Source organism: Myotis brandtii, unplaced genomic scaffold (assembly GCF_000412655.1).
Source record: "Myotis brandtii unplaced genomic scaffold, ASM41265v1 scaffold583, whole genome shotgun sequence".
In the NCBI taxonomy this organism is placed as follows: Eukaryota; Metazoa; Chordata; class Mammalia; order Chiroptera; family Vespertilionidae; genus Myotis; species Myotis brandtii.
The window spans coordinates 840089-858905 of NW_005370191.1; the positions used below are offsets into that span (position 1 = coordinate 840089).

The 18817-nt window shown below is 58.3% G+C and overlaps 1 protein-coding gene across 1 annotated transcript in view; it reads left to right on the plus strand.

Moving 5' to 3' along the window:
- COL26A1 (collagen, type XXVI, alpha 1) overlaps positions 1-18817 on the plus strand; it is a 142733-nt gene that overhangs the window by 113589 nt on the left and 10327 nt on the right. Inside the window, exons 4-8 of the mRNA XM_005879166.2 lie at positions 6420-6481; positions 13475-13628; positions 15812-15910; positions 16479-16631; positions 18564-18647. Coding sequence (XP_005879228.1) covers positions 6420-6481; positions 13475-13628; positions 15812-15910; positions 16479-16631; positions 18564-18647 — 552 coding nt within the window. The remainder of the gene's footprint in view (positions 1-6419; positions 6482-13474; positions 13629-15811; positions 15911-16478; positions 16632-18563; positions 18648-18817) is intronic.

The window sequence follows — 18817 nt, forward strand, 5'->3', positions numbered from 1 at the left end:
CCAGATGTTTAGATTCTTCTTCACCTTCAGGACACATGCAAATATCTCCTTATAATGTAGGACAAGCCCAGTGAACTGCGGATGGGCCTCATGCCTGTGCTCAATGGTTGGGCCCTAGAGAGAAGGAGGATCCTTGGGTAGGCTCATCTGCCATAAGGCCATGAACTTGGCCAACTTCCCTTCCTCTCTGGGCCATGGTTTCCTACCTGTGATGATTTTCAAGGTCCTTTCCTGCTCTGTTCAGAAGACTAAGAACTATGAACAAATGACCCTCAAGGGATGCTTGTTTCATTCAATCCATGAATATTTATTAAGACCCTACTGTGTGCCTGCTAACATGTGAAACCAGAGGTGATTCATGCAGAGGGGAACAGAGGCCATAGTCTCACATGAGCAGGGAGCTGCCCTCAGTGTAGTAGTGGCCCTGAGGGGTGGGGTAGCCACGCCAGGAGCTGAGAGCTGGGGAAAATGGAAGAGCCAGGGCCTGAGGTGCTGGGAGACACTGTCAGAAGCTGGGACACAGGGACCAGGGAAGGCCGAAACCACTCCCCCTCAGTTCTCCCACTCCACATAGCAACCCAATCGAGGTAGGGGTGGATGGTCCCATTTTTAGATCCAGAAACTGAGCCAAAAGAATAAAATGTCACCTAGAAATTTTAGACAAATAAGGGCAAAACACCCATAATCCTACCACTGCAACTATTTCTATTTTTCCTCATTCCATTCCTTGACTATTCATCTTTTATATAATTGTAAACAGAATACAGATACAAATTTGTGTATTTTTTCCAAAGCATCATGAGCAGGCTTCATGTTTTTACCCAGTTAAAATTTTAATTATATTGTGTATATTGAATATGTTTACTGTTTTGTAAAGACAAATAGTCCTTTAAAGCTTACAGTGAGAAAGAGTAGTGCCCTATACACCTCTTTACTCCCAATTTTTATTCCCTTTAGTCAAGCACTTTGTTTTTTGGTTAATCATCACCCGAGGATATTTTTTCCATTGATTTTTAGAGCGAGTGGAAGCGGGGGGGAGAGACAGAGAGAAGCATCGATGTGAGAGAGACACATCAATTGGTTGCCTCCCGCACCGGTCAGCCAGGGCCAACATGGAGCCTACAACCAAGGTATGTGCCCTTGACAGGAATCAAACCCAGGACCCTTCAGTCCGCCAGCTGACGCTCTATCCACTGAGCCAAAACGGCTAGGACAAGCACTTTTTTCTGGTGGGGGGTTTTCCTCTGTAGTGCTAACATTTACACATTGCTATTTCTCTTGGTTTTTCATCTTGGAGAGTTTCTGTTGACTTTCTCCTGTGCAAGGGTCTGGTGTGGTCCCCCCGCCACATCCCTGATCTAGCTTCCATGTCCTCTACTCCTCCCCAACTCCCAAATAATTGTATCAGAACTTGGGCTAGATCAACAGACAATGAATAGAGTACTATAACAAAGCAAATGCTATTCACAGCCGATTCAGGTAGTATACCAAGGCACTTCTCTTCACTTTAGACTTTTCATTTTTCTGGAAATTAATAATTCTTATTTGCTTAGTTTTTTATGCCACGTCATAGAGGTGTATCACTTGGCATGTCACTAATTCACCCCAGATTTCCCAAAAGAAGCTTAATTCTCTCTTCCTTGTGTTCACACACATCAGGGGCTCTCTCCTTTCTAGGACCCTCTGTGTCCTGATCTAGTGTGGTTGGGTTGTGCTCCAGCCTCCTGCACACTGTCATCGTGTGACATTCCTTCATTTCCCTTCTTAGGATATTCCTTTATCTCGCTCCCATGTTGAACTTGTCTTTATTTCCCTGTTTTGGGTCCTTTCTCCAGTTTACTGTTTGTTTTGGTGGAGCGCATCCTCAACATCTTCATGAGAAGGAGTGCCTGGAGTATACATATTTAAGGCCATCCATGGGTACAAATGCTTTCATTCTCTGCTCAAACCTTGGGGGATAGTTGAGCTGGGTACAGAATCTTAGCCAGAAAATCCTCTTCCCTCAAAAGAACACCTCTGTCTTGAAGACTGGAGAGAGCCTATGGGCATTAGAGAAAGCGCAGATGGTGTGTCCTGGCAGGAGGTGGTTGACCTGGCCTGGATGGGAGTGTGGCAGTCAGAGCAGAAGGCAAAGAGACCCGTGCAGGCTGGCTAAGCCTAGCCAAGATGCGACTATTTCTGAGAGCAGTGAGAGCTGGTCAGTGTTTCTGACAGAGGGTGAGATGACAAAAGTCTCACTAGTGGAGGAAGCTCTTAATTGACCTCCAGACCCCAGAGCAGACGGAGGGAGGCACTAAAAGAAGGTTTGGCCCAAGGTTAACCTCTTGGGAAGAGCAGGGCTGACCCCGTGTGTAGTAAGATAGAAGGTGCCAGATGTATTTGTGCTGGAGATTCTATCTCAGCCCATCTCTTGTCCCATTGAAGAAACTGAGGCCACTCAAGACCTCCTTATTCCTGTGGTCTCATAGGAACATTCATGATCAATCTACCTGGCCTGCCCCGACCCTGTCCCCACAGCCTCTGGCTCCATTGACCTCCTTGAAGCCCTCTTCTCCTAATAGGGCTTAAGAGTCTTGCCTAGGGGGTAAGTTCTCAGGGGGATTTTACGGATCTCCTCCAGCTGGGTCATGTTGGGTTGGCTTTCTGGGGACATCCACCCTGTACATGCCCCCTGCCTGCAGACCCATCTCTAAGACCTCTCACAGAGAGAGCTGGGTCTTTGGGGATAGGACCACTTTTCTCCCTGCTGGAGTCTCAGGGCCCAAGCCTCACAGTGGACTCACTCTGCCTCTTTAGATTCCTCCGCAGTAGCCAACTCCTACCCCAGGGATGAGACCCCTCTCAGGGGTCAGGTCTTGGGAATCCAGCCTCATTCAGGAGGAAGGTCCAGAATTTTGGGTGCAGAGCTATCACCAGTTGTAGTGCTGGCCAAGGGCAAATGGCAGGCAGATTGGCAACTACCATCTTGCTGTAGGTGGACAGAGCCCAGCAGGGAGAGCCCAAGGGCGAGGGTACGGTGCCAGGAGAATTGAGTCCAGGACCCTGAGGCCCTTGGAACTGATCCAATGTAAACTCCTTCACAAGTGGGAAAACTGAGGTGCAGAGAGGTGAAATGCAGGCCTCTCAAGCCACACAGTGAGTTTGTGATCTCTATAGAGTTCCCTTTCCTCTGACCACACCAAGGAGTTAGTCTCTCAGTCTCTCTCTCTCTCTCTCTCTCTCTTTCCATCTCTGTCTCTCTTTCACACACACACACACACACACACACCTGTTTGTCTGGCACATCCACACTTCCAACATATTGGCAAAGATTTCCTGATACCTGTGTCCTAGACACTAGGGACTTGTGTGGTGCCTGGGCGCTCATCGGCCTGAAGGGGGTAGGAACATGGGAATCACAGAATCTCAGAAAGTTAAAGTCTTCATGTGAAGAGGGGAAACCGAGGCCTAGAGCTGGGCAGGCAGGGCCTCAACCAGTCACAGAGCCAGTCATCCCATCAGCGCCGTTTCCACCTCTCTCCCCATGAATAACTGGAGAAAGCTAAGCAAACATAATTTAATTGCCTGTCGATGACAGAATGCCAGGGGAACCATAAACCCCGCCTGGTCTCAGAGCGCCTGCCAGGGCAGGTGGCACGGGGAGGCCAAGCTGACGGACTCGCCCCTGCCCGTTGGCTGGGCCTCCGGGGCCTCTCTGCGGCTGGGGACCTGGACCCCCTGTGCCCACCAACAGCCAAGCAGCTCCTCACTTGCCAAACAGGGCGCCCGGTGCCAGAGCAAACTGGGCCCGAGCCCAGCACACTTTCCAGAAATAGGTTCCTGCGAGAGCCCGAGGCTCCCCTCCCTCGCTGCCCTTCCCCGCTGCAGGGAGTCCTAGTTGTTGCCTCAGATCCTGGAAACACTTTATTCAAGGTCCATAACTGCTGTAGAATGTTCCATGGGTGGGGCTGGGGCTCTAATTTACAACTTACCCATGTCCATCCTCCTGCTCTTCCTGCTGCCCCAGGGTGGGGTGCACCCTCCCCACGGGGAGAGGAGGGGAGCTGGGGCTCACGCATCCTGCCCTCCGAGTCAGCCTGTTTCCCATGAGATATGGCTGCTCAGGAGGGCTCCTGGGCCGTGGCTGCGAGGGCAGGCACCCTCCTCCTTACTGCCCTGCCGCTCACCCTGTCAGTCTTAGCACAGTCACCAAGGGGCTCCTGGGCACCCCCGTGCCTCCAGGTGGATGAGGGGATGGTTGTCTGTGGTGGGCTGATGGATGGGGTGTAGGGTGGGTGGATGGATCATGGGACTCTGTTTTGTTCTCTGTCTTTCCCATTAAAGGCTCCTTCCAAAGGCCCAGGACCTGACATCCTGGACTGTCTATACTTGAGAAGGAGGCACTAAAGCGACTCAGGCTCCTTCCCTGTGGTTTGGCCTTATTGCTGGGGGCCTTTGGGACCCAGCTACGTCATAGGGGGGCTCCCCCAATGTCAGTGCCTGTGGGCCTTTCTCCTCAGGTGGGTGCCCGTGCCCAGGGGATACTGCCCTTCTCCCACCTGGAGGGTCTGGTCCTCTCGTTGTGAGGAGGCTGGGCCTCGGCCACGGGCTGTGTTCCCTTTACGAGCAGCACTCATCTGCTGAGGGTCTCCTCTGCCCGTCCCTGTGCTCTGTGGTTTATAGCTTTCCCTTTCTTTACCATCCCTTCCCCGGAGAAACTAGAGGGAATCGATATGTACAACCTCCCCCTCCCCCATTCAACCCCAACCCCCCCCCTCTCTCGCTGGTCTTTGTGAAGTCCTGCCCAACCTGAGTCAGACAACTGTATACATTCTTCTGGTTGTTTTAAAGTTTCCGTGTTTATACCTCAGTCTTTAATCTGTTTTATGTATCGAGGTTACTGACAAGGTTTATTGGGGGGAAAAGTTCTGTTCCTAAAACATGCCTATAAACCACTGGCTGGGCCCAGCCCAGGGGAACAGGGAGGGCCATGAGGGTGAACGCCCGAGTAGTAGGCCTTCTGAACCCAGGCAGGGCTGGTGAGCAGGAAGCAGTGGATGTCAGCCCCCCCGGGCCCCGAGGCCGGGCACTCCTGGCAAGGACACAGCCTGGACCACCTATTCCCATGGCCCAAGTGTCCCCTGGCCATCACCGCCCACTGCCCTCACAGAGCAACAGAGACATTGGCAAGGTGACTTACATTCAGTGACAGCGATGGGGACCTTTCCAGGGACAGCCTGGCGTGGGACCCGTGGACCTGCCAGTGGACATGCTGGCCTCACTGCAGCCCAGGGGCCTCCACGCACCACGTGGAATCTGTTGAGTTACCCGGCACCTCTCGTGCGTCTGTGTCTGTTTAACCAGATGGGTTCCTGTCGGGCCAGGCTTTGAACTGAGCGAGGAATTCAGGTGTCCCCTGACTTCCAGAGCAATAAAAGCTCTTTGGAACGGCTTTGAACCATCTATTTCCTCATTAAAGAGCTCTGGCTCTCTGGGAAGACAGACAGAGAAAGATAATTACAGCCCAGGGAGTCGTGTGCCTGGGGGTTAACCATCATGGGTCTCCTAGTGGGCCTTCCGGCTTCAGGCCTCCCACTCCTCCCACTGTACACTTTGCTGCCAGACTGAACTTGTAGAAATGCAAACTGACCTTGATTTTCACCTCCTCCAGCGGCTGCCCGTTGGCCTCAGGAGTTCCTCCTGCCAGAACCTCTGTGTTAAGGCCCCGGCTCCAGCGTCGGTGGACCCGAGGGGTGCTGTGCTCTGGCCAGGCTGCTAGCAGACCCCTATTCGGTTGCCCTCCAGGCCTCAGCACCTGTTCTTCCCCTGCTGGACCTGGCCTCTCCCTCTCCCTCACCTGGCCAATCACTCTACTAGTATGTCCCTCGGGCCTCACTTTTGATGCCACTGACTCCAGGATGCCTCCCCGACCTCCAACCCCCACCCCAGACTGGCTTTGGCGACCCCATGATGCTCTCTTGCATGTTCTGTTCTTACAGCTCTAGCATAGACCTTACCAGCTGTGCCTTTGACACTGCAGTTCTCAAAGTCGGGGAGCACATTTCATTTGCTGTCCATTCATCAACTCTCAGATATTTCTGAGCCCCTACTTTGTGCCAGGTGCTGAGACTCATGAGCAAACAAAACAAACACAGACCCCTGCCCTCATGGAGCTCACAGGCTGGCTCGGTGCTGGCGCAGGCATTTCGCTGGATAAACGGATGGCACTAGGTGCTGTGGTGCCCAGAAAGGAGGCTCGGGGGCCAGGCAGGCTGCATGGAGGAGGGGATGCTTAGGATGATGCCCTGGTGGATGGGTAGTTTTCCGGGCATACAATCAAAGAGTTCCCTGCTTCCTTACCCAGAGGCTGTCCTGGTGGCTGGGTGGCTCTCTCCCCAGGATCTACACTCCACCTTCACCTGGCTCCTCTTCTCTTGCAGAATGCATGAACTGTACCCGGCTCAGCGACATGAGTGAGCGACTGATCACGCTGGAGGCCAAGGTCAGACAGACTGGGGAGCCTGGTCCCGGAGAGCTGGCTGTGGGGAGGGTGCCTCAGGCACCTGCAGGGTGTGGCTCAGGGTGTGGCCCAAGCCTCAGGGAGCCCACCAGGCCTGAGCAGCCTGGTCCCAGGGGTTGGGTGCTACTAGGGCCTAGGCAGCTGTGGTGGCCTTCTGTAGGCTGGGCCAGCCTCCTGGGGTGCGGGAAGGGAGTGGAAAGAGCAAGAAATCTGAAGGTCCCAGGCGGCAGGCTGGTCTGGGTACAGGCCTCGGGTGCTGAGGGACTGGATGCCTAGAAGTGGACCCCTCAAAGGAAGGAGTGGTTGTCCCACCAACCCCACCCCAAGGGCTGCTTCCCCTAACTCTGGCCCCTCCTCCTGCTGTCTGGCATGGGGCGGGGCACAGAGGAGCTAGCTGATGGAGGAAGAGCTCCCCAGCCCTCCAGCCCTCGGCCCGTCTACATCAGGGGAAGGAGAAGGTCGCCTCAGAGGCAGAAGGACTTGATGAAGGATAAGTGTTTATTTGGGAATGGCCCCAGGTGGCCTTGGAGAAGAGGAAGGAAGTAAGCCAGGGAGGGAAGAATGTGCCAGGTGCAGGCGTGTGGCGGGGCAGGTTACCCAGGAGGGCCCCTGGGAGGCGGTGAGGAGCTTGCTGCAGAGCAGACCTCAGGGGGCCAGGATGCTCCCATCCCTCACTGGGCGAGGCGTCTCTGGGTGGTGTTCCCTGTCACTCTGGCCTGGCCCCCAGCTCACTCATGGCCAGAGAAAGTCCTTGGCAGGTACAGGCAGGGAGAAGGCGAAGCAGTGGGGGCCACGGGCTATGCCCTGGTGGCGGGGCCATTCTCAGTAGAACCCCAGAGGTCTGAGAGCAGGCGCTGGTGACTGACTAGAGGGGCTGGGCCTAGGGGAGGACAGACCCCTTGGGGCAGCAAAACTGCAGGGGGAGGGATCGCCTGGCCCCAGGGCAGAGCCAGCACTGGGAGGTTGGCTTTACCTGAGCCCGAGGCAGAGCCCCAGCTGGGGCGGGTGGTTCAGCCCAGGGGAGAGTGCCTTGATGGAGGAGGTGGTGTGACAATGGCCAGCTACCAGGGAGGCCAGCGTGAGGCCAGAGCACTGAGGTGGGCAAGAGCCCTGAGCAGTGCCAGCTGTTCCCACCCACCTGGCCCTCACGCAGAGACACACGGACACATATACATACTAGTAGACACATAAAGGTACACATGAACACATGGACACACATACGTAGACAACATACAGATACCACATACAGGCACATAGACACGTAGACACACATACACATACACATACACATAGCCCTTGCCAGCCCGACATGGCCGTTGGCCCAGCCCCTGCCTTGAAAGCTTGACTGTGAGGGCACCTGCCTCGTCAGATGGGGGCTGCAGGTGACTGTCACTTGGGGTCAGACATACGTGGGACCACCCACCAGCTGGGTGACTTTAGCAAACTCCCGCCTCCCTGTCTGCAGAATGGATTAAAGTCCCAGCTTCCCGCGGCTGCCGGGGCCTCAGGGGATTTGGTGGTGGGACCCGGCTTTGGAAATGGTTGGATGCTAGGCAGGTGTGAGGGTCCGTGTTATCATCTACTCCACGCCTCTGTTCCCACCATGAGACACAGGTGCACAGGAGACATCCATGCAGAGCACAGGACATGGAAGCCCCAGGGCTGGACGGCCTCGTTGTCCCCCACCCCTGCTGTGGGAGGGAGGCTCCTCCGGCTGCCCGGGCTCCTGGTCACAGGCCTGGGTGGGGACCGGTGCCCTCCTGGGGGTCAGTGGCTTTTGGGCGCTGGGGATGGAGGCTTCACAGCGAAGATGCAGCCACGTGGGCCAAGCTACATGGGGATGGGGAATCCCTGGAGGGGTCACAGTGCTGGGGAAGATAACGGGGTGTACTTCTGGCACCCAAGATTTTAGGAAAGGCAGGGTCCCCGGGCCAGCTGCCTGACGGACATTTTCCAGGCACCTGAAGCCTCCGCGTGGTTTGGCAGAGCATCGGCCCGCAGCCTGCCCTGGCCCCAGCCCAGCACCTCGGGGTGTTAAAAGTCACAGCTCCGGGGGAGGACTGGCACAGTGCCAGCTGTCCCCACCCACCTGGCCCTCACCCATGCCCTCCTGCCATGAGCAATTCCTTCCCACATCCACCCAGTCCTGACACCTCCCTCCATCTCCGCCCCAGCAGCAAAGCCTCGGGCGGCGGGCGGGTGGCCAGGCTTGCTCTCTGGCCTGAGCATCGTGACCCCTCAGCAGACTTTGGGGGTGGGGGGTGGGGGGAACAGCAGGATGTGTTGGCGGAACCAGGGCTAGGGTTCCTGTCCTAGCAATAGCCCTGCCTTGGCACATCCCTCTCGACTCCGGGCCTCATTCTGCTATCCCATAAAACAGAAGTTGAAGGAGTCACTTCCCTGCTCCTCACGGGGACATTGTGAGGCAGGTATATAGTGGGCAGCTCAGGTGGTTCTTGGGTGGGGAGTAGTGAGGGGAGGTAGCTTGGGTCTGGGATGTGCAAAGAAGTGGCTGCACCTATTTCCTTATGGGGAGCCCAGCTCAGCAGCCCACCGCCTTCTGGAGTCCCAGGCAGGGGCTGGAAGACTCCTGTCCCAGCTCACCTTCTAGCTGCCTCTACCTGCCTGCTCCAGGCTCAAGCATCTCCTAGAGAGGTAGGGCCACCAGGAGTTTTGTTGGCCTGGGTCAGAGGGCCTTGGGAGGTAGTGGCCTGGAGAAGGAGAGGGTCACAATTTAGGCAAGTTGTCAGGACAGCCCAGCAGCCCCGGGGCATGTACCAAGGTCAGATGAGCCTGCAGGGGTCAGAGAACATGGAGCTGGGGCCAGCCAGGCCAGAGGCTGGGGTCTGGTGGCTAACGACAGACGGCAGAGCCAGGCGGCCAGACCCCAGATGGGAGTCAAATCAAGCAGCTGACATAGAGAGCAGCAACCCAAAGGCCTGAAAGCTGAGACTTCTGCTCCCTCCGAGGAAACCTGTTTGGATGTGTCAGGAGAGATGCATTCAGGTACCAGTACCTAGTGCCAGCTATTCCTTGAGGACATGTACTGTTTGTTTAACAAAAAGTCCTGAGATTGTTTTGGTGGCTCAAGAACCCAGGCTCTTCACAGCCTCCCCCTTCACCTCTTTAGTGAATTATCTTTTGTCCTCAAGGTCCATGCCTCATGGTGACAGAGTGGCTACTGCAGCTCAAGGCATCACATCCTAACTCCGAGTTCAAAAGCAGGAAGTAACCCCCAACAAACTCATTATGTCTCAGTGGCCAGCACTGGGCTATACGCCCACCTCCTGATTGCCAGGGAGCTGGAAAAATGAGTACCTGGCCAATCATGATTCTTTCTCGGGGCCCAACAGGGGGTTCTGGAGCAAGGGAAGAAGGGGCAGTGGGGTCCAGACAACCTTCGGGGTCAGCTCCATCTTCACTACCTGTAGGTGCTTGAGCTGCCAGAGGACCCAGTCCTAGCAGTTGGTCTGGGACTCCTACCACCCTCCTCTCCTGGGACAGCTGGGATGGCTGTGGGGGGACAGAAGGCAGAAGGCCAGCAGGAAAAAGCTTTCGGCCTTCCTCCCTCTCCTCCCCCTCCGTTTTCACTCTGACTTCATGGGCCACAAGGAGTGGGAGGGAGCCCAAGGGGACTTCCCTGCGTGAGGGTCATCGAGGCCTCGGAGTTCGGCTGGCGTCTGGTGCCAAGCAGCCAGACCGCGATGACGTCATTAGGGCCACTGCCCCGGAAGGCCATGGTCTGGTTTTCTTGGGCCGAGTCCCCACGCCCACTGCCGCCTGCTTGGTGAGCTCATGCCCCGCAGGGTGGGATCAGCTTCTCCAGAAGGTTGGCCACGGCTGGGCCAGGGGGGCTTGGCCTCGGGCCAGGGCTGATGCTCACTTAGCCGTGGTCAGTGCTCCTCTGCCCGGTCTGTGGGCTCCGTGGGCCTGGTGTCTGTGTGGGAGGTGTCCCAGGAGGAAGTGAGCCAGGCCTTTTGTGTGGGGACAAGGCTGCATGTGGCAGATGCCTCTGGGGAGCCCAGAGCCTGGCCATGAAAGGAGAACGCCAGGGCCTGCCCCCAGGAGCCACGGTCAGGCACCCCTCCTTCAGTCCCCCCAAGCTGCCCGGCCCCTGCTGCTCCTGCCTACTCCCTGTGCAATAGGTCCATATGGAGGTCCCCCCCTCCTGAGACACTGCAGCTGAACCCACCCACACTGGTCACCTTCACCCCCAGTCTTGCCCTCTCCCATGCCCTCGTTTGACTGGTGGCAATCCCACTGTCCCCAGAGCCGGACCAATAATGGGAGAGCCACTCCCACCTTCATCCACGCCTGCCCCCAAGACCCAGGTCCTGCCAGTTCTCACCCCCATCCTCACGCCCACTGACCAGGGTCTGCTGCCTCCTGCCACCGACAGCCAGCTCTCCCCACTCCCCAGCCCCTCAACTGCCCCAGAGTCCCTGACTGACCGTCCAGCCAGCTTCCCAGGGAAGACTCAGCAGTTGAGGCAGAAATCGTAACCCCCTCCTCCCCATGGGGTTCCAGGGGTCAGGAGACTGGGTTCCACCCTGAAGCTGCTGGGTGGCCTGAGCTAGCGGGTCCCCTTTTCCTTGCCTTTGCGAGGCTCCCCTGAGGCCAAGGCTGTGGCCACGCTGTGGAGAGGCAGACGGGGCACCACATGGGGCCCTGCCCTGCTGTCTGCTCGCTGAGTGACCTTGGGCAAGACGCTTGTGGCCTCTGAACCTCTATTTCCACCTTGCCTGCGAGGTGGCCACACTTACCCTTCCTGTCTCGTGGGCTCTTGTGAGGATCAGGTAGGGGAGGTCACCAGAGCCTCACAGGGCAGGAGCCCAGCCACCCAGGACAGATGGAAACCTGAGACACTTGGTTCCCAAGGATCCTCGGAGACTGTCACCCAGGCCCAGAAACACTGCAGAACTGGTAGTGGTGGTGGTGGTGGTGGTGGTGGTGGTGGTAGATGCTCAGAAGGGCCTTTGCCTCATACCTGGGAAACCTCAGCCCAGCCCAGGCCTAAGTCCTGTGAAGGTAGCTTGTAGTCATCCCCATTTTGCTGATGGGAAAACTGAGGCTCACAGAAGTCATGATGCTTGCACAGGGTCACACAGAGGCCACATGGGAAAGCCAGGGTTCCAGCCAGCCTGTATGGCCGCAGGACCTGAGCCTCCCCCATTAGACAGCACTTAACAGGTGCCGGGCTCTGGGGACCAACAGCAGGAGGGCGCCTGCTCCAAGTGGTTCTGTCTCCCACTCTGGCTGGCCATTGGCACAAAGGGAGTATACAGGGATGGGATGGAGGGCCCCTCTGCCCAGAGGGTGAGACAACTGTAGGGAGGAGGGGCAGCTCACTAGAGTCCAGGATCTTCCTCAGGAGGGAAGGGCAGGGCTGGCAGAGGGCCCTGCAGGAGCCAGGGGCCGCAGGAGGGGAGTCTCAGGTCAGGGGGGCCTCGGGGGTCATTCAGAGTATCTGCAACAGAGCCTAAGGTGAGGCCCAGGAGGGGCGGGGCAGGGTGAGACGGGCACCTGTGCAGGGACAATGGAGGTTTGGAGGGGGACTGGGTAGGGTTCGTTTGGCATGAGGTCTTCATCCCACTGCTGTGTGGAAGGGAGTGGGGGGCTCTAGGAGGTGAGGGGGGCAGGTGGAGGTAGGGAGGCAAGAAGCTGCTGCGGAGCCTGGGCCACAGGCCAGGGGAGACGTGTGGCTGACTGCAGGCCGAGGGGCACTGGGGTGGGGCCAGGGAAAGGCCAAATGCACAGGCCCTGGCCCTCCTGGAACTGGGGAGGTAAGTCCCAGGGCGGCCCCCGGACTCCGATGTTGGAGAGGGTTCAGGATGGGACAGAGTCGGGGTTCAGGCCTGGGGTTTGGATACCTTCGGGCAGCAGTGATCATAACAGCAGGCCCCCCAGACAGGCCCCCCTCACCACCCTCTGACCCATCCTCAGACCCCCTTAATCACGGGGAAAGGGGGGTGGGGCTAGTACTTTAGCAGGATTCAGAGCTGGAGTGAACCTGAGACACCAGACTTCTCCCTCCCCATCGGTCAGATGGACACCAAGGGCAGGGACACACCACGGGGTGGGAGCAGGAGGCCTGACTCCACTTAATACAGCGGAGGGGCCCCGGTGCCCTCCCCTCCCACTCCGCCTAGGGCCTGCCCAGGTTCTCTGTACCTGCCTTCCGGCCCTGCACTGATCCTGGGCACACAGTGCCCCCTGCTGGCCTCTTCAGAGACAACCGGGCTTTGCTGGAGCCACAGGCCTGGCTCCCAGTTGGAGAGAATTAGGGAGAGTTTCCTTGCCCGGGCCCTGGGTCTTGCAGTCTTTGACCCCTGACTCCCTCAAGGGGAGAAGACAGGCTGCTTCCCAGACGGCCCTGAGCGATCACAGCCTCCTTTGTGTTCCTGGAGCTCCTCCTAAAATTCCTGTACCAAACCAGGCCCTTTTCTTTTCTTACTTTTTCTTTCTTTTTTTCTCTCCCTCTCTCTCTCATTTTATTTTTTTCTCTCATTTTCCTCCCTCCTTCCCACCTTCCATCGCTGCATTCGTCCATCCATCCATCCATCCATCCACCCATCCACAAACATCCCCTGACCGTGTATTTGTGCCCTGAGCCAGGCAACGTGGGGGGACAAGCACACCCAGTCCCCCCCTTGTGAGGAGCTAGTGAGGTGGAGGTGACCATGGTCATTACTCAGATCCCCAAACCCAGCGATGGCCCCTCTAGAAAATATGTTCAGGGGCTCTGAAAGTGTCCAGTGGGGACCTGCTTGAACCTGAGGGTCCAGGAGGGCTCTCCTGAAACAGGAAGGACAGGAGGGTAGGGGTGGGAGAGCATCCGGCCAGGGCAGTGGGGGTCCCACTGAGGAGGGTGACCCCGACCCAGCAGGGGCAGCTGCAGGTCTCATGGGGCACTCTCCCTGTCCACATGTGTCCCTGGCCTGGCCCAGGCCTGACCCTCTGCCTTCTCTGGCCCAGGTTCTCCTGCTGGAAGCAGCAGAGCGTCCCTCAAGCCCAGACAATGACCTGCCGGTCCCCCAGAGCACCCCACCGCCCTGGAATGAGGACTTCCTCCCTGACGCTATCCCTCTCGCCCACCCAGGGCCCCGAAGAAGGCCCACAGGCCCAGCCGGTGAGTGTGGCCCACAGGGGAGAGCTGGGGCCAGCTAGAGAGGTCCTGGGCGGGCATGGCTCCAGGGAGTCCACAAGTAGGTCCCACACTGGCCTTAGGTCAAACATGCCCACACGGCATTCTAAAAACGTGAGCTGCTATTTAAACACTGAGGGATTTCACATAAAAATGAGGGTTTCTGGCTTCTTTTAGAAAAATGGAGACTTTGGCCATTGGAACTGGCAGTCCATCATGGAGACAGCTGGCTACCGCTGTCATGCCTGTCCTTCAGATCTTGTCTAAGCTCTGCAGTTTGCCCCAATCCCCACCATTCCTTATTGTATACAGTCCAGCTACTGTCCTCATTAGCTGCCCTGATGCTACCTTAGCATCTTCATTTAGGCCCTCAGCCCAGCCTACTCCTTGGTTGGCCCCTGTCTGCATACCCCCCAGGACGGGGAGCTCACTGCCTCCCACCAGCTTCTGGGGACTCCTCAACAAGCTCTGACTAGCGTTGGAGGGCACCTGCTGCCCTGTTATTTTCTCCCTTCCCTCCACATTTGAAAGTCAGGGATAAAAATTTCTTTCTGTAGCTTCCATCCATTGGTCAGGATTCTGTCCTCTGAGCCTGTGAATAATAATAATTGTAGTAATAGTCGCCCGAATCATTGAACGCCTGCCTTGTGCCAGGCACTGTGCTGGGCCTTGACCTGAGTGGGTGTTCCGCTGACACCTGTCAGTCTGGCTGAGCTCGGGCGTTTAAGGCGGGTGTCCCCTGACTGGTCAGTGTCCATGCTGTGCCAGTTATTAAACATCTGTACGTCACGCTAGGCTGGACAGATGTCCTTTCTGGTCTTTCCGGTAAGCTCATGAAGCTTGGGGTTACAGAGGAAATTGAAGCTCAGAGAAGTGACCCCTGGGGTTACCCAGCGACCCAAGGGTCCTGTCTCCATGATTCTTGTCCCCACTGGAGCCCTTTGAAGGTGATGCTCTCCTTCCCTCTCCACTCCACCAGTTGAGCCCCCAGCTTCTTAGCACCTCCCAGTCTCAGCTCTGAGCACCTGCCCGAGCCCCTCCCTTGCCTCCTCTGCCCTGCTTCATGTGTGTGCCCGTCCTGCAGGAGCAGGAGCAGGAGCAGGGAGGGTGACCCTCGGAGCGGGGAGAGTTGGCATCCAGTAGCCAGTCCTGGGGCTGGGGGAGGAGCAGATATTCTGGACTCTTCGGAGGCGCTGAGGCTGTGGGAGGAGGGGTGAGCTCAGGCTGTGGGCGAGGGGAGCCTCTCACTGTGGGTCCCCTGGCCCACTTCTCTGGCCACTGTCCCCAAGGCCTCACCCCAGAGGGCTGGACCACACCCATGTTCTTTAAATCCTTCTTCTGTGACTGAAAAAGGAGCTGCCCTCTCCCGGGAGGTGGGAGGGGAAGGCTGGGAGCCACTCTGGGTCTTCTGGGCCAGACCTTGCTCCCTCCCAGGGAAAGTGCAGTTCCAAGAAATGGCCACCAGGTGGCGAACAAACCCTACAAATGGTGATGACACCTGGATTCCCAGAGAGCAGGTGGAGTGTCCCCAAAGCAGCAGCCCCTCAAGCCCTTCCTCCTGGACCACAGTCATGTGGAGTCGGAGATGGAAGGGCCTTAAGATCCAGCGCAGGCCCCTCCATCCGTCCAGCAAGCGTTTCTGAGCGCCCCCTTCAGGCATTCCGGAGGGAGAAGGGGCTGTCCCCAGGCCACACAGTGGTCCTCTTACCTCCATCTCCTCTCACTCACCCGTGGGGCCTGGAGCCCGCGGAGGTGGGCAGGCATGTCCTGTGGTGCTTCCTGGAGTCTCCGAGGAGGCCTTAGGGGAACTCTTTGCCACAAGCCCGTTTCCCAACTCTGAGCAGGGAGACAGAAGGACGTGGAGAGAGGGAACCAGACTCATCTACAGCCTGGCTCTGGGAACCTGAGCGAGGGGCCACGCCTTCCGGGCTCTCAGTTCCCCACCTGTCAGATGGAGACAAAGCAGCTCTTGGGATCATCGAGGTCATTCAGTGCAGAAATGGTGTCAACTGTAATGCCCGACTCGGGCTGACGGTCCCTCTGCCCATTCAGGGAAGCCTCAGGTGGACAGGCTCCTGGGGGCAGGGCTGTTCCCACAGCACAGGTGGTCGGCCTGGAGCCTCCCGCTCAGCCCAGTGTTCCCAGGCCTCATCTCATTCTCTCCCCAGGGCCCCCGGGGCAGACAGGACCTCCGGGGCCTGCAGGCCCCCCAGGCTCCAAAGGCGACCGGGGCCAGGCAGGAGAGAAAGGCCCGGCAGGGCCTCCTGGTAAGGACCTGGCTTTGTCATTTGTCTCCTGGGGAACGGGGACTGGGTTTCTCCCCTATCTAAGCAGGCGAGTCATCTCGTACGCCCACCAGCACCCTATTGCTGCCCATCCCCGGCGCTTTAGGGCCTGGTCTCACCCTGGGCTGCAGGAAGGAAGAAGAGAGGCTCTGGGGGCTGTGGGTGCCAGTGTGGGGGTGGGGCTGCTGGGGCGAGGGTTGTCCTCAGTCATGTAAACTCCTCCTGGGTCCTGCGGGGAGTGACCCCTCATCAGGCTGGTCGCCACCCTGGGTGCTCCTGCCCAGAGCTAGGTCCTAGGAGGAGGCAGAGGGACCAGGCCAGAGCCGTCCCTGCCTCCCTCCCCTGCCACCAGCTGCCCCAGGGCTCCCTGTGCAGGGGGCAGGGAAGGGGGGAGCCATTTCACTTACATCCCAAGACAGCCCTCTAGGGAGACTGGTCTAAAGGCCACCGCTGACCCTTGCTGACCCTGTCCCCATTGGGGCCTGTTTCCTGTCAGAAATGTTGGCTGCCAGGCCCAGCCCTCACCTGACTCCTCTTCTCCCCATTACAGGCCTTTTGGGGCCACCAGGGCCCCGTGGGCTACCTGGAGAGATGGGGCGCCCCGGACCCCCTGGCCCCCCCGGCCCAGCAGGCAGCCCGGGGCTCCCTCCAAATGGCCCCCAAGGCGTCCTCTACTCCCTGCAGCCACCTACGGACAAGGACAGTGAGTTCTGGCCTGAGGGGAGGGGGGCCTGGGCCACCCCGTCTGCTGAGGGATAGCCCTCCCCAGAGGACCCATGAGGGGCCCATCAGTGAGTGGGGCACTGGCTTGGGAGAGGTGGGGGCCCCGGGAGACCCATACTGACCCCCCAACCTCACGTTGGGCCCAGCATGACCTGTCCCTGCCTTGGTGCTCAGCTGGGGTCCTGACTCGGCAAAGATCACTCTGCTCTTTGGCCTGGCCTCAGTTTCTCTGCCAGGATGGCAGCACCACTGAGGTCATCTGCTGCCCCATCTCCTTGTCCCAAGTCCCCTCACTGCAGGTCATCTGACAAGTGTTGCCTGAGCACCTATTGTGTGTCGTCACTGGGATACAGCAGAGAGAAAAACACTCCTCCCTCAGGGGCCACAGGCTAGTGCAAGGGGCACCCCTGAGCCCCCAGAAGCACTGCCTGCCGTGGGGAAGCCAGTGCTGCAGCGCCGGCCTGGCTGAGGGAGCTGAGGCCCGTGGGGAGCGGGAAGGGTTCTATAAGAAGCAAAGTGACAGGACTGACTTAACATGTTGCGGAGAGGGGATGGGTGGGTACATCCAGGGCACCGTGGTGGAGGATTAACATGTTGCTGAGAGGGGATGGGTGGGTACATCCAGGGCACCGTGGTGGAGGGGGACCTTTGTCAGCCACTAGGGAAACCCCACCTCCTGTCCTGCTGGTGCTTCTGTCCCCTCAGGCAGCACAGCCCTCACCTGAGTGTTAACATCTGGCCCCTCTCTGAGCCTCAGTTTTTCCATCTGTAAAGTGGGGTGATAATATTTCTTGATGGAATCGCTCTGGGCTTGTAAAACAGAGCCCCCAGCCTTATCCTGAACCAAGTGAATTGGGGTCCTGGGCTGTGTCCTCAGTGAGTGAGGGGCCTGGCCAGCAGGGCAGGGCCTGGGGAGGGGCCGGCTCTCTCATGGGGCGTCTGGAGCAAATGTTAACTCGCTGAACACTCGGCTTTTTCACCCGCATGTGGCTCAGAGATGCCTCTGGGCAGGGAGAGAATAGATAGTGTTTGTGATGCACTTGGGGGTCTCAGGGCTCAGCAGCCCCAGACCCCTGGGCCATGAGGAGCCATCTGAGTGCTGCAGGCTGCCCGGCCTGGGCATGATGCCCTGTGTCAGACCTGACGCTGCCCACCTACCACCTCCAGTGCCCAGAGCCCTCCTCAGACAGGACCCTCCTTCCCCAGCCCTGGGGGCCCTGAGGGAGGGCGGCCTTTGGGGTGTGAGCATTGGGAAAGGTGGGGATGCTCCAGTGGGGACAGCTGGTGGGTCTGAGCACCCACAGGTGCCCACTTGCTGTGAGGCCTATGGAAGGACAGTCCAGGCTCCCATGTATGGAGGGAGGGGCAGAGGTAGCCCAGTTCCTGGGCCTGGCTGCTCTGTCCTTGCTCTGGGGATGCGCAGGGTGAAGTCGCATGGGGCTCACCCTAGAGGAGCCCAGGCCTTGGGAGACAGGCCATTAGACAGGCCCCACCTTGCCCCAGAGCCCTGATGGAGGCAGCTCAGAGGGGTGAGCAGGGAGGGCTTCTTAGAGGAGCCCTGAGTGAGTGAGCCAGCTGGGCGCATCAGGGCAGGCATGTGGGATGGAACCTGGAAGACAGTGCCAGCCTGGGGCATTGGGGAGGTGAGTGGGACTGGCCAGAGTTGAAGGGTCTGGATGGTTCAGGAAAGAGTTTGTCTTTATAAGAAGCTCACCGGGCTTTCCCGGCCCTTTGACCTGGCCGCCGTGTGCTCTTCTGAGCAGTGGGAGCAATTGCATCTGTTTGCCAGGGCTGCTTTGAGGCCCCAGTGGGGTCCGGAGTATCCATCCCAGCTCTGGGGGACCTCAGGTCCAGCCTCCCAGCTCTGCCAACTCCACCCTGCCAGGTCACAGGCCGTCTGCTCTTCCCGCAGATGGAGACTCACAGCTGGCTTCTGCCGCCGTGGACACGGTGCTGGCCGGTGTCCCAGGACCCCGGGGTCCCCCCGGCCCTCCAGGTAAGTGCAGAAGGCAGCAGCACCGACGGCCTGGATTGGGTGCCCCATCCTGGGCTTGGCCTGGGCCAAGGGGACTTGAAGGAGCCATTGGGGGCCCGTGGCCTTGGCAGGGTGCTGGAGACTGGGTCTGCCCCAACCTACTGTTCGGCAGCTCATTTGTGGGACTGGAC